The 13363-nt window shown below is 45.8% G+C and overlaps 1 protein-coding gene across 1 annotated transcript in view; it reads left to right on the top strand.

Moving 5' to 3' along the window:
• PAPPA (pappalysin 1) overlaps positions 1-13363 on the top strand; it is a 237510-nt gene that overhangs the window by 212166 nt on the left and 11981 nt on the right. Inside the window, exons 20-21 of the mRNA XM_027616550.1 lie at positions 2072-2143; positions 6795-6893. Coding sequence (XP_027472351.1) covers positions 2072-2143; positions 6795-6893 — 171 coding nt within the window. The remainder of the gene's footprint in view (positions 1-2071; positions 2144-6794; positions 6894-13363) is intronic.

Below are 13363 nucleotides of genomic sequence, written 5' to 3'. Positions count from 1 at the left end.
TGATGTGATTTTTCAGGACCCACTTCCACAGATAGGAGAACCAAGCCTCAGAGTGGAAATTTACAAAGCAATTTCAAGTTGAATTGCATCCACATCTGACATACCCCCTGCCCAAGGTCTTTCCCACATGTCATCTCGTCTAGGTGTATTGGGAAAAGGTAGAAAGGGAAAGGAGGGGCTACACAGTAGACTTCACATGGCAAGACTGGTTGTCAGATCTTCACCTTAGGTTGTTTAAGACTTTAATTCTGCCTATACTAAACTGTCTTCTAGACACTATGCTAGGCATGGTAAGGGCTCTTCTGATGTTCTAGAAGAGAGGAGGACAAGTAAAGAAAACTGCCCATTAATAAAAATCATCTCTATTTTGAGATGTCACCATGCATTTTATAACATAAACATTTATGGGCATCTCCATGTGCCAGTCGCCATTCTAGACGCATGGATGATCAAGGGTGAACCACGGATGCTGTGCAGCAGAAAGGAAAGGCACCACCCCGTCTTAGCCAGTGTGATTCCTTTTGTTCCAAGCTCACCAAGAAACCAAAGAATTACAGTTGGGCTCCCATATAGGTCTGCCTTCAGGGAGAAATTGGGCTGCTCAACATGATTTTCCATATTCTGGTCCATAGGACTGTTCATTTCTTAATTAAAATTAATCAGCTGGCACTCATCCAGGAGAGCAAGCCCTGATCACATAGACTTCCATGGCTGGTCCCTGACACTTACCTGTCATTGCAGATCTAAGCATTTGCCTCCAGGTTATTTTCATTTTATTTTGTAAAGAAATCATTGTAATTTTGGCATAAAAAGTAAGGCATCTATAGCAGAATAGAGAAAGGAGCTTCTGGGAACACCATATTAGCCCCATTTCTGAGGCTATTTACCTTCCTAGCTTTATCTTTCTCTTTTCACCTCCTTTAAAAATTATCCTCATATTGGATTTTATGTTAAAAGCTACCTTAAATAATTTCCAAAACGAGGCTCCATTTCAAATCCTTGGTTTTCTTCACTAAACAGCTATGAAGCCTGGGGAATTTATTCTCCTTATGACCCAAAGATTAATGCCCCCCTCATGCATGGTAACGAGTAATAAATAAGATAATACATAAGTAATTAGCACCACAAATGAACTCAATATATTTTAGTTGTCATTATCATAGTAATAATTATTATTATTAAAGGAGTCTATAAATAAATGCATACATGCAAACCTAGAAGCTCTGAGGGGGGTTGGGGAAGGCACCACAGGGGAAGTAAGTCCTTGAGCAGCAATTTTGAAAGATAACTAAAGCTTCTCCAGGAGATAAGACGGGGAAGGGCATTTCAGGGAAGGAGAACCGCAAGAACAAAGTCACAGGGCTGTGGCAGTGTGGACAATGTCAGGGAATTGGGAGTGGGCCCATATGGCATGGTGGCAGGTGGAGACAGGAAGGGTTCTCTATGTCTCCGAGGGTTCTGAGCCAGTCCCCTGCTCCCGAACTGTAGTGTGTATCAGAATCATCTGGCAGGCTTTTTTTTTTTTTTTTAATGTGGAATCCCAGGCCCTGGCCTCAGAGATTTGGGTTCATTAGATCCAGGGTGGCTCTGAAGTATCTGCCTTCTTAATGAGCTGCCATAGTGACCCTGGTGAACGTGGTCCTCAGCACATGCTTTGGGAAACCCTGCTCCACACCATTCTCTCATCTTCCTCCTGCAGCCGTATATCCATTCTGCCTTTCCCCCTGCCTCCCACCTTGTTCCTAACTCCACCCATGGATCAAACATCAGCCAAGAATTTCCTGAAGGGCCTTTCTGATCACGTCTTCATCCCCCAATTCTGCTTTTCTTCAGCCCTTATTCCTGCCAGGGAGATACAGAATTGTGATACCTACAGCAAACACAAATACTATTGTAATCTCATGGCTCCTGTTATTGCAAGTGTCTGGGCAAATTATCCATGTAAATGCCAGGGTGAAGTCAGGAATTGGAAGATCCAAGAAGAGGTGGGGTGATTGAATGTGGTGCCAACAACAAGACGGCTTCCTCCCAGCCCCAAACCAATCTGACTGCTCTCTCCCTCTCTCTGCAGAGAGTAGTCTGCACGGCTGGTCTCAAGTGGTATCCTCACCCTGCTCTGATTCACTGCGTCAAAGGCTGTGAGGTGAGTCCCTAGAAGTGATCCTACTGTTGTTAACATTATTATTATTGTTCTGTTCTTAATTATGGCTGCCATTTGCTTTATCTACAAAATGCTGTAAATATCCCTTAAATAGACTTCTTGGACAGGAATGAGCAACCCCATTTTATAGATGGGGAAATTGAGGCACAGAGATATCAACAAACATACTCAAAAATACATTTCATGGATAACAGAATTAGGATTCCAAGCCAGGTGTTCCTGTGTTCTAAGCTTGTGTTCAACATAATGCTGCATCTGTGAGGGAGGGAGGGAGGCCATATTGATTTTGCATCTGTAACATGCAGGCATTTGACCAAAATTATCACCTTTAATGTTTACAGAATCACAGGAGGCATTTTTTTTTCCTTCCAGTTCCTACTTTACTGCTGACCATTACTTGTAGGTCAATTCCTTTGCCACACATTTGTCATTCACTCATTCTTCAAACCCCAAGAAGTAATATGGATACCTTAGACTCTACCATAGAGCTGAAAGTTAAGATCCACTCTGACTTCAGCAGTTGAACCATTCCCTGGAACTTGGCTTTATGGAGATCTGTCTCTGTGTCTCAGTGACAAGCCTGGAGAGGCAAAGGGGCAGGGTACTTAGGATGTCATCTGTATTCTCAAGGGGTTACACTGCCTATGGAACTAGGAGATATTTCTGTGTACCCCAAGTCCCTTGTGGGTCTTCTCAGCTGGCAATGAAAAGAAGCCCCAAATCCCATCCAGGTGGATGCACAAATATTTGTGCCCGCCCCGCAAAAGCCTACTCAGGAAAATGCAGGTGAAAGAGACTAGATTGTGCCCTAGAAAACTTTGTATTTGATGAAATTCTTAGAATGTCAGAGTCAGAAATGCTCTTTTAGATGATCTAAACCTGACTTTTTAAGGTGTAGCCAGATCTAAAATTTGATGGAATGCCACAACAGGAAGGGTTCTTAGTGTGATCAAACCTACTCGATGGTTATATGAGTGGAAAATGAGGATCAGAGGAGATGACTGCCCAAGTTTGCACAGCATAAAAGCCACAGAGCCAAAGCATGAACCCAGGTCTCCTGACTCCAGGCCGGAGGCTTTTTCTCCTCCACTAGGCCATCTCCCACCCATGAAGCACCCTGACAAGACAGTCCCTGGGTCACACTGTTCTCTCCATGTATTGGCTGGGGGCTCCCTGCAGCATTTCTCAGGACACTCGACACTGTAGTCTTTAAGAGCTCCCCAGTCTCCCAAGGCTCAGCCAGGAATGGCAAAACCAAGGCCAAGGCCCTGTGCCTGTGCTTCCTTCCATCTCTCTGGATCAGTCCGGCGCTTGGAGAAAGAAAGCTTGGTTGGTACCTGGGCCCTCGTTCTGCTGAGTCGGCGGGCTGGGCAGCCAGTGTGACAGCAGAATTCGATCCCTCCTTTGACTCAGCACCGGGGCCTAGAGACCCTCACACTGTCAGGCTCTGAGCCCTGCCAACGATGCTTATCGCCTTTGCCCTTGCAGGTGATCACCTTTCCTCCTTAGCTTAGAGCTAATAGTTTGCCTCATGCCTGGGGCTGAAAGGAATGCCTGAAGAGATACAAATGCTGGGTCCAGGGAGGAGCCATCACCTGGAATGTCTAGAGGTAGCAACAATTGAGGAAAGGTTTTGGGAACTCCTGAGCCCTCTACCCCAAGCTGTGTCTGAAGTGTCCCTTCACTGTCTCGTGCATCAGAGTTTCTCTGATGCCTCTTAGGCACCGACACTACCCTAGGTTCTAGGAACACAGTGACCTTAGTCAAGTGAAAACTATGCTCTTCCTGAGTCCAGATGTGTGGTGTCTTCTTGCCCCTTGTCCATCCATGCATCCACATATCCATCCATGAAGAACGGAACCATTTTACCGAATAAACATTGAAGGAACAAAGGTTTGGTGAAGTTTTGCTCAAATCGCCACATGTTTTGTGGCACAAGGAAGTCTTGGATACAAAAATGGATGACACACAGTCCTGTCCATCAGGAACTCACAGTATCATGAAGGAGATAGACAATTGAAGAAGGAATTCTAAAATACGTACCAAGAGCTGTAACCAAATCAAGTACAAGCAGCTATGGAAGCCCAGGATGTGCTGAGGGTACCAGAGAAGGCATCTTGGAGGGGTGAGGTTGGAGCTAGACCTCGAAGGCTGAACTGCTTGCCTGAACACAGTAGTGGTAGCAGCAGCCCTGAGAAATACCAGGGCTGGGAAAAATCTCTTAAGTGCCAGAGCTTTTCACATGTTATTCGCTCTCTCTCGACGTTCTCCCTTCTCCACCTTCTCCTAATTAACCCCTCGCTCATCTTTCTGATCTCCGCTGAAAGGTCATTTCCTAAGGGACACCTTCACAGAGCTCCCTGATGAGGTCTAGTCCTTTTACTCTTTAACAGCCCCATGGTACCTGTCCTCCCTCGCTCTTTACCAGAGTTGAAGTTGGCCAGTTAGATGTGTGATTATTGGATTAAAGTCGGCCTCCTCACTGAGGCATAAGTTCTGGAGGAGTAGGAGCTTCATCTATATTGACTCACTGTTATAGCTTTGTCTTTAGTGCAATGTATAACATATAGTAGGCACTCAGTAAATATGGTTAAGTACAGGGTGCATGCGTAGAGGGCTGGATGGAGCCACGGATGTGGCTGCAGGGTAGCTGCTGATGAGACTGGAAATTTTTTTTCAGGGGCCAAAAAAAAGTTTCATTTATTTTGTTCTCTTCTTCCTCTTCTTTCCCAGTTTTTTCTTTCCCTTTTACCGAGCCAGTTCTTTCATTCTAAGGGTCATTGGTTTCCTTCCTTACTTTGTTTTATATGATATAAGAAAGATCATAAAGAACAGATCCCGCAGGCAGATCTCCTCAGGCACAGAGCAAAGCCAAGGGCTTATCCTTTGTTTGTTGTTTGTGCCTCTCTGCTTGGATATGAACGTAATAGTGTGTTCATTATGGCAAGTACCTGTCAGAGTCACACTTGTGTTCATAGCCATGCACATGTACACATGGACACCTGAGCACAGCTCTTGCCTGTTCTTGGTTCTGTCTTGCTAAGATATTTTTTTAGACCCTAATAGGATAGTGATGAAATGGGATCTGGCATCATGAGTTGGGAGCACAGAGCCTTGACAAATTTGGAGCAGAGATGCAAAGGCCAGGGATGCCACATGGGAGGGACTCCTTGTGAGCTTGGTTCTCCCCGTAACAGGATGGGAAGGAAAGACCACTGGATCATAGGGGTTGTGCTGAGATGCAGTGGTCTTAGCCAACTGATGATATCTTTCCCATTGGTGAGTCACTGAGCATTAGAGAGCCCAATGTGAACTTTAATAAGAGAGGTCTTACTTTCAACTGCCTTCTGTATTAAAGGGTCACACAGTATTGCTTTTGATGTGTGGAGGGGTACGCTTATTGCTGTGAGAAACCAGCGGACTAATCCTGCCTCTTTATTTCACAACTGGGAGTCTTGAGGCCCAGAAAAGAAAAGCCACTTAACCAAAATCACCAAGTAACCCCTCCAGTTGGCTGAGGTTTGTTAGACTAGAACCCAGATTCTCTAAACCCCTCACAACTGCCTTTCCACTATGCCAATATAATATATGCAATTCGAAAAACATCACTAAAAGCCAAAGTTGTACCCAGCATTAAACTAGGTGATAGGGAGACAAAGATTGAGCTGGATATTGCCCATGTGTTCAGTGAGCTCACAGTCTTACACCAGCTGCAGGTTCATAAACAGACATTAGAAAAAAACAGTGTGCTCAGTCCTTGGATGGGGACAAAAAAGTATTAGGGGGTCTGCAGACACTCCGGACTTCCCCATAAGATTACTCTGGATTCAGATCAGTAATGATTTAACTCTGCATCTTTTCCTCATCTTTGGGGCACCACAGAGCTGGAGGAACACAGGGAAGAAAAGCAACACATCAGTATGTGCTAGATACAGACTAGAATGGCAAAGAAAAAATAGGACGTCAACTTAGATTTAAATCACTGCTCTGGCCCTGCCAGGCTGATCTTGGCTGAGTCCCTTTCTTGCTCTGAGCCTCAGAATCTTCATCTGAAAAGTGGGAATAGCAGTGCTTACCTCACATGTTGTTTGGAGAACAAAAAAGACAACAAACACATAAAGCATGTGACATCAAGGACATCTGTACTCCAATGCTAGAGGACAGGGATCCCACAGACCATTGTGCCAAATTCCTATGAACTCTTACGTTTGATCTTGACAGTTCTTGGGCAGATTACATTCAGTTTATACTGTATTATAAATTATGTTTTTAACTACCTACTACTGGAAAAAGTAGGGGAAGGGTGCTCAAATTTTCTCATCATTTCCTCAAGTCAAATGAGTCCTACTTTAGAGAGATATAAGTGCTCTATCCTGTGGCTTTGCATATCCCAGCCTAGAAGCCTGTCTAATAGCAGAACCACAGTTGAGTTGGGGAAAACTTAGCTAGGTAAGTCTTTACAAATGGTAGAAGTGATAACTTGTCCAAGGGGGTGTTGGCATTTGAGGCCAGGTAGGCTGTCTCCAGAGGTTTTTAAAAGGATAAGAGATAGCTGAACAACGGCAGGGCCATGCCCCACCCACTCCTGGATGCTAATGGGCCACCTTCCTTCTGCCTTTCTCCCCACTTGCAGCCCTTCATGGGAGACAATTACTGTGATGCCATCAACAACCGAGCCTTCTGCAACTACGATGGTGGGGACTGCTGTGCCTCTACGGTGAAGACCAAGAAGGTAGGCCCCCCTGGGCAGCTGCCGCCTGCAGGTCTCTCCAGCTTCCTAACCAGGAGCACCCTGCATGCTGGACATCCCTGCCCACAAGCTATGCTACATTGTTTTGTATTTTTTATTCTTTGAGGCAGTAGTTGAACTAATATTATGGGCTGGGCCCTGAGCTGGGTGGGCAGGCTCGTGAATGATCTTTGCAGATGTGGTTCCTTACCCTCAACGCTTGGAGACAGGTATGGAAGCAGACAAATACAAGTGTAATCAATACTTCTAGAAGGAGAGGATAGAGCACCGTGAGCGCCCAGGCCAGGGGTTGGAAAAAGGCTCTACCGGGGATCAGCACTGACACCGAAACTTAAGGGATAAGAAGAAGGATTGGGGAGGTGGCCAGGAAAAAGAGTTTCTGGGGCAAGAGACTAGCTTGTAAAATCCTAGAGGGAACTTGCATTTTTCGGGAGTATGTCTAAAATCTAGGGGCAGAGAGAAGATGGGACATTCTTACCAAGGTAAGTCATAGCCTTTGATTATTTTATAATTTCTTTGGTTTTTCACACTTGTAAAATTAGGGGGAGTGGTCTTGGTTGTGATTTTCTTCCTTTGCAGATTAGGGTGCGACAGGAGTGATTCTAGTGTCTCGAGTAAAACTGGAACATTTGACTGTGATGCATACCCACCACTCACAGAAGAGTGGCCACCCCACTTTCTTACTGATGAGGGCTGGGACCCCAGCCGAGAGCTAGGGGAGAGGTGGTCAGACTGGGCAATCTGGGTTGAGGAGTGCTCTGGTGATGAATGAGTTAACAGGGAGCTATTTCTGGTTTTGTACTCATCTACAATCTGAGCTGAAAAATTGTTTGAGCTAATCTCTCTCTAAAGAAGGGGGAACAGTGTTCCCAAGACCGGTCATAGTCAGTCTTGGTAGAAGTGCTATCAGTGATTATCTGGTCCAAACTTCTCATTTCCTAATGGGGGCACTGAGGCCCATACAGGAGAAATGATTTGGCCGCGGTGGCAGAGTGAGTGAGAGAAACAGAGCAAGGTTTCTGGCTTGCTATCCAAGTACCTTTATATCGCATCATCCTTAAAAGAATTAGTTCCTTTTAAGAAAGATGCTCTGACCCTAGAATGTGGGGATGAATAGGGCAAGACCCAAAAGAACACACTCAAACTGCATCTTTGGATAGATGACCAGGGCTGCTGAGGTTCTCTGGGGTCAGCGAGTCTTGTATGGGCAACACTTCAGCATGCCCACCCCCTCCTTTTTTTTTTTTTTTCAACACTGAAGGTCAATACTTTCTGCTCAAATACAGTAGAATAAAATTCATTTCCTACTGATGAATTTTATTTTTCTCCCAATATGAAACAATACATCTACTTTTCGGAAAATCCAGAAAGCAGAAGAAAACAACAGAATCACTGCTCATCTTACAACCCGGAAATAGCCGTTGCTCTTCCTTCTGCCGTATTTTACTGTGTGTTTAAGTGTGTGGGTATTTGTGCCTGTGTATATCTCACTGACATTCTAGTGTGGGATCCTGTTTTGTTCTGTTTTGACTTAGCCCAGGAAATCTGATACATAAGAATGATCTGATATTATTATGAACTTTCCAGCTGTCGTTTTTGCTCTATTATTATTTATTAGAGGGTTGTGATGTATCATAGTTTATGATACAGGCTGTTCACCTCAGGCTGTTCTTTTTCACTCTTGGGTTACTTCAGTTTCTCACAATGATAAATAATGAGGCTCGTGAATATCTTTGCAGATAAATATTTCTCCAGTTCTGTTCCTTTACAATTGCCTTTTAGAACCGAAATGACTAGGATAAAAGGTGTGAGTATTTATAAGGCTCTTGACGCCTGGTGCCAAGTGCATACAGATTACAATAGTGTCGATTTGACTTGGTGGAGTCCACCATTTTCAAAAGTGAATGGACAATGAAGTTTGTGTTTTAAATAGAAGTTTGGGTAGAATTATGACACAGTATTCATGTGACACCATCAGTGCAAGAGCAGCTCCGATTAGAAGAATTTTCCTACCAACTATAATTTATATACAAAAACATTAAAAAAAACCCTAATTTATTTTTATTGGGAGACTTCCTTAAATGGATTGCTGTTTCTACAGAGTGCATGGTAGGAACATGAAGTCATGAGATTGAGGTTCAGGTGCAGATTCCAAATGATTACAGTCACTTGAAAAAATATACATGTACACCAAATGGCCATTTTGACACTCTGTTCATACTGGGTTCAGTTACAACAATTTCAGATGTCAGAACCCTTAGGTGCTGCCTCTGTAGTAAGGGACCCAGAGTCAGTTCTTTGCTAGTTCTGAATATGCTTCCTAGTTTTTTTTTTTTTTTTTTTCCTTTCCTTTTCTACCCACATTATACATGTAATTTTGGCTTTCTGGGTTAAGAGATCCCTTCCACTTTAAATTGATGATCCTTCTTGTCGGCTGAGGCTGCAGAATGCAGACGGCCAAGCTTCCTTCGTTGAGTGAGATGCATGTTCCTTGAGCATCTGGGAGGGCTCAGCACTGTACCGAGCTGTGTGCCCTGGGCAGAGTCTGGACAGACTGGCCCCTGCCCTTGCAAAGCTCGAGGCCTGTTAGGGGAGCCAGGTATCCAACCAGGCATTGTAGTACCTTTGTCAAAGGGCAGCAAAGGAAAGGAGCAGGATCTTATGGAGACCAGTGTGAAGTCGGGGAAGGCTTCCCTGAGGAAGCGATGTCTACACTGAGACCCAAAGAGTGAGTAGCTTTCCTGGAGAAGGTGAGTGGTGGTTGAAGACAGGATGGAGAGGCCTGGAAGCACTATGTGGGAAGTGCGGATGACAGAGCCTGCTGCCTTCTCTTCTGGTGCAGATGGCTTTGCCATAGTTCCTTATTCACAGTGTTTGGGGTTTTCTTCGGATTTGAGATGCTTGGGAGTCTGACTTCTGGAGGAGAAAGGGATCTCAAATTAAACTCGTACTTCCTACTATTTAAATTCCCCAGTTTAACTGGTAAATAACTTCCAGCTTCTCGAATGCTTTAACACTCTCTCTTGTATACGCCCAACTCCACTTCCTGCCATAGACTGGTTTATCGAGACAGCAGGTAGAGAAATAGAGAATGAAAAAGGCACCCCTAAGTGAACCGCCGCAACTGTCAGACATCCTGCCAGACACGTGTCCTCCATCACCTTCTTGAATCCCCGTGGCAACTCTGACAGGTCTCTGTTAGCCCAGTTGCCCAGGCGAACCAGTTTGGGCTCAGAGCACTTGCAGGATGTGCTTGAGTTCACTTGGCCACAAGTGCCGAGGCCCAGATTCGAGCCCAGGCCTGCCTGACACATGAGCCCAGCTCTTTCTTGTGCATGGGGCCCAGTCCTCAGTGTGCCTGGGCCTAACCCTCCCAGTTCTGGTTGGAGACAATTCACCGTGAACCCCGACTGCCAGGGAACCTTGGATGGGGGACCCCTCGCCTTGGCCAAGATGAAAGCAGCTTTTCCCAGCAGCAAAGACAGGGTGGGGAATGGTTGAGGCTCCCAGCCTTGCCAGCCATCCCTGACATCCCAGACAGCAGTTTCCTCTGAGTGGAAAAAAGTCCTGGTTTCTGTCTCCAGCTTCCCCAGCAGAGAGCCTTTTACAGCAGGAGAGGGGCCAGGGGCTGGCTTCCGCCCTCTCACTCCCTGCTCCGTACCGCTGGTCCTGGTCAGTTCCTAGCTGAACTCTTGGCCCTAGGCACCCATCGTGGGGAGTTCCCTGCCTACAAGCACACAGCCTGGCACTCAGAAGCTCACAGGTAGGGCAGATCTGCTACATGCACCTTCCACAGTGACGGTAATGTCATTAATGGAGCACATACTATGTGTCTGGCCATGGTTTAGAGTCTCTGTGCCTCTTGTCTCACCTTGAGACCCCAGGAAAAACCGGACAAGGTAGACGCAGTGGAGGCTCAGAGAGGTGAACTCCCTTGTAGGAGGTGACAGAGCTGAGTGCAGGATTTAGGATTTCCTGGCTCCGAATAATAGTCACTACTACTTATGGAGGGCTTACGATGTGCCCTGCACAGTGGTAACTGCTTTTGCATGTGCCGTCTCTTTTCCGCACTCCGTCACCCTATTGTAGGTGCTGTCCTGTTAGCTTCATTTTATAGACAAGGCAGCTGAGGCTGAGAAGGGCTGAGGTCCCATGGCCAGCAAGTGGTAGAGCTGAGAGGGAAACCTCGTGAGCCTAAGTCACGAGGCAGTTGCCTCTAACCCCTATTCTGAACATCTAGTCGTAATGAGCTTGCATCTTGCCCAGGCATTTTACCCTTCCCCTGGTGGGTGGTCTTCTTCCTTCCTAGTGCACCTGGACAGGAGTCCCGGGTCTGAACTCAAGGCCAAGGGGTAAGCACACAGCATCTTCTCCCAGATGTCCTTCTAGCGAACTCTCTAACTTAACCTCTTCCCAGTCTCCAGGGCTCAGGCCTCCTGGTCACTTGGCCCAGAATGATGTCTGTCTGCTCCCTTCATCCTTCCTCCCCTTGTTGGTCTGTCCAGACGCCAGCTGTTCCCCACATCTGCCTTGTGGGGTGACCTGGGCTCGGCTGGCAGACAAGAGCAAGATAGTACAGGAAACTCAGTCTGACAGCGGTGACCATTTTCCCATCCAGACACCTGTCTGCAGTGCGAGGCAGACAGGAAGGGGTGGGACTCAGCTTCTCAGTGTGTCAGTTTATTATTTTCCTGTTGGAGCCTTGAGGAGTCTCGAATACAGAGATTTCCAGAATGGTTGCTTCAATAATTTACCCTCATAACAACAGAAAAAATTAATTTATAATTGGAATCATCCTAAGGAAGCATGTGTTGGACGTTTAAAGGAAGAAGGGGAAACAGCCTTAACTTATTCAACATAGCAAGGTTTTGTAAGGCGTGGTGGCCTGAAACACTACTTATGGTCATGTTTTAGACAGCTGCTAAGAGACTGATTCTGGAAGATGTCTGGGAAGTTGGGGTGTAGTCCCAGTTCTGTGACTTACTTCTGTGACCCTGGGCAGGCCAGGCTCACCTTTGGTTTTTATTTCTTGACACTTGGATGATGTTCATGTCTAAGGATTCTCCATCTGGCTTCCTGAGGGAATTGGCCATTGGTGAGAACCTGAAGGCTATTTGGGGCAGAGACCAGTAAAGATTAGGAAGAAATTAATCCCAGAAACGTCTCAGCACAGGACGGCATGCCTAACTGATGACATTAAGTGTAGGGTTGTAATATTTATTTGCTAAATCTAAGTGAAAACGTGGTTTTGTAGGGAAGGACATTATATCCAAACATAGCCCATTGGTCTAAGGAGTCTAGTCATTCTAAAAATCCTTAGATGGACAGCAGCCTTCTATGCTGCTGGGTGGTCCATGCTGAAGGGTTGGGTATTGGGCTGTAGAGTTGGTGATGTCCATCAATGGCTCTTAAATCTCAAATTAGCAAACAGAATGGTCTTCCTAAAACAAGTCTTGTGGTATCACACCTCTATGCAAAGCCCTTAAAGTGTCTCCCCATTTTTCTCAGAATAAAAACCAGGCCTCCCAATGACCTATAAGGCCCTATGTGCTCTGCCTACCTCCATTACTTCTCTGACCTTACCCCCTACTATCAGAACCTTCCCTCACTTAACTCCAGCTGTCCAGCCAGGTGTCCTCCTACCTTACAGACTTTGTCACTGGCTCCTCCCTTAGCCAAGAACATTCTTCTCCATTCATCCACATGATTCACTCCCTCTCACCTCCTCCAAGGCTTTGCCCAAGTGTCAGGTTCTCAATGAGCTCCATCCTGACCACCCACCTTACATTACCCCCGGCACTCACGCACCTATTTGCTTTGGATTCCACTTTTCTTTCTTTCATAACCCTGACCACCTTGGCACATGCTATAAAATGTATTTATTATTTCATCTTGCTGATCAAATGAAAATTTCGTGAAGTCAAGAACGTGCATCTGTTTGTTCAGCGATGTATCGATAGTTCCAGTGTTCCCCACTGTTGAGCACCTGCTATGGGACAGATACTGTTCTAGGCCATGAGCAAGATGGACCTGGTCCCAACCATGCTGAGTTCATGTCTTGTGGACTAGTGGCCACATAGTTAGAGTATATTAAGTGCTGACAGAGACAGAGCCAGTGAGGAGAGTCAACAAAGCTTCCTGGAGAAGGAAACACCAAAGGTGAGGCATGAAAGGCATAGTAGGTCTTAGCTAGGTAAAAGGAGTAGGGGGTGGAGGACCAGAGATTAGGATGCGAGAGAAAAGAGTGTTTCTGGCAGAGGGCACAGTCTGTGCAAAGGCCCAGACATAAGGAAGCATATTAAGGAAACCACAATTCCCTGAGTGTGGCCAGAGCACAGAATGAGAGGGGATGTAAGTAGTAAGAAGAAAATGAGCCTTGAGCAGACTTTTAAAACCAAGCCAGAGAATCTGAATCTTATCCACACGGCGTAGGAGTGTTCAATGATTCTAAT

This window comes from Zalophus californianus, chromosome 13, assembly GCF_009762305.2.
Source record: "Zalophus californianus isolate mZalCal1 chromosome 13, mZalCal1.pri.v2, whole genome shotgun sequence".
Classification (NCBI taxonomy): Eukaryota; Metazoa; Chordata; class Mammalia; order Carnivora; family Otariidae; genus Zalophus; species Zalophus californianus.
This window is presented reverse-complemented; position numbering and strand designations above follow the sequence as displayed.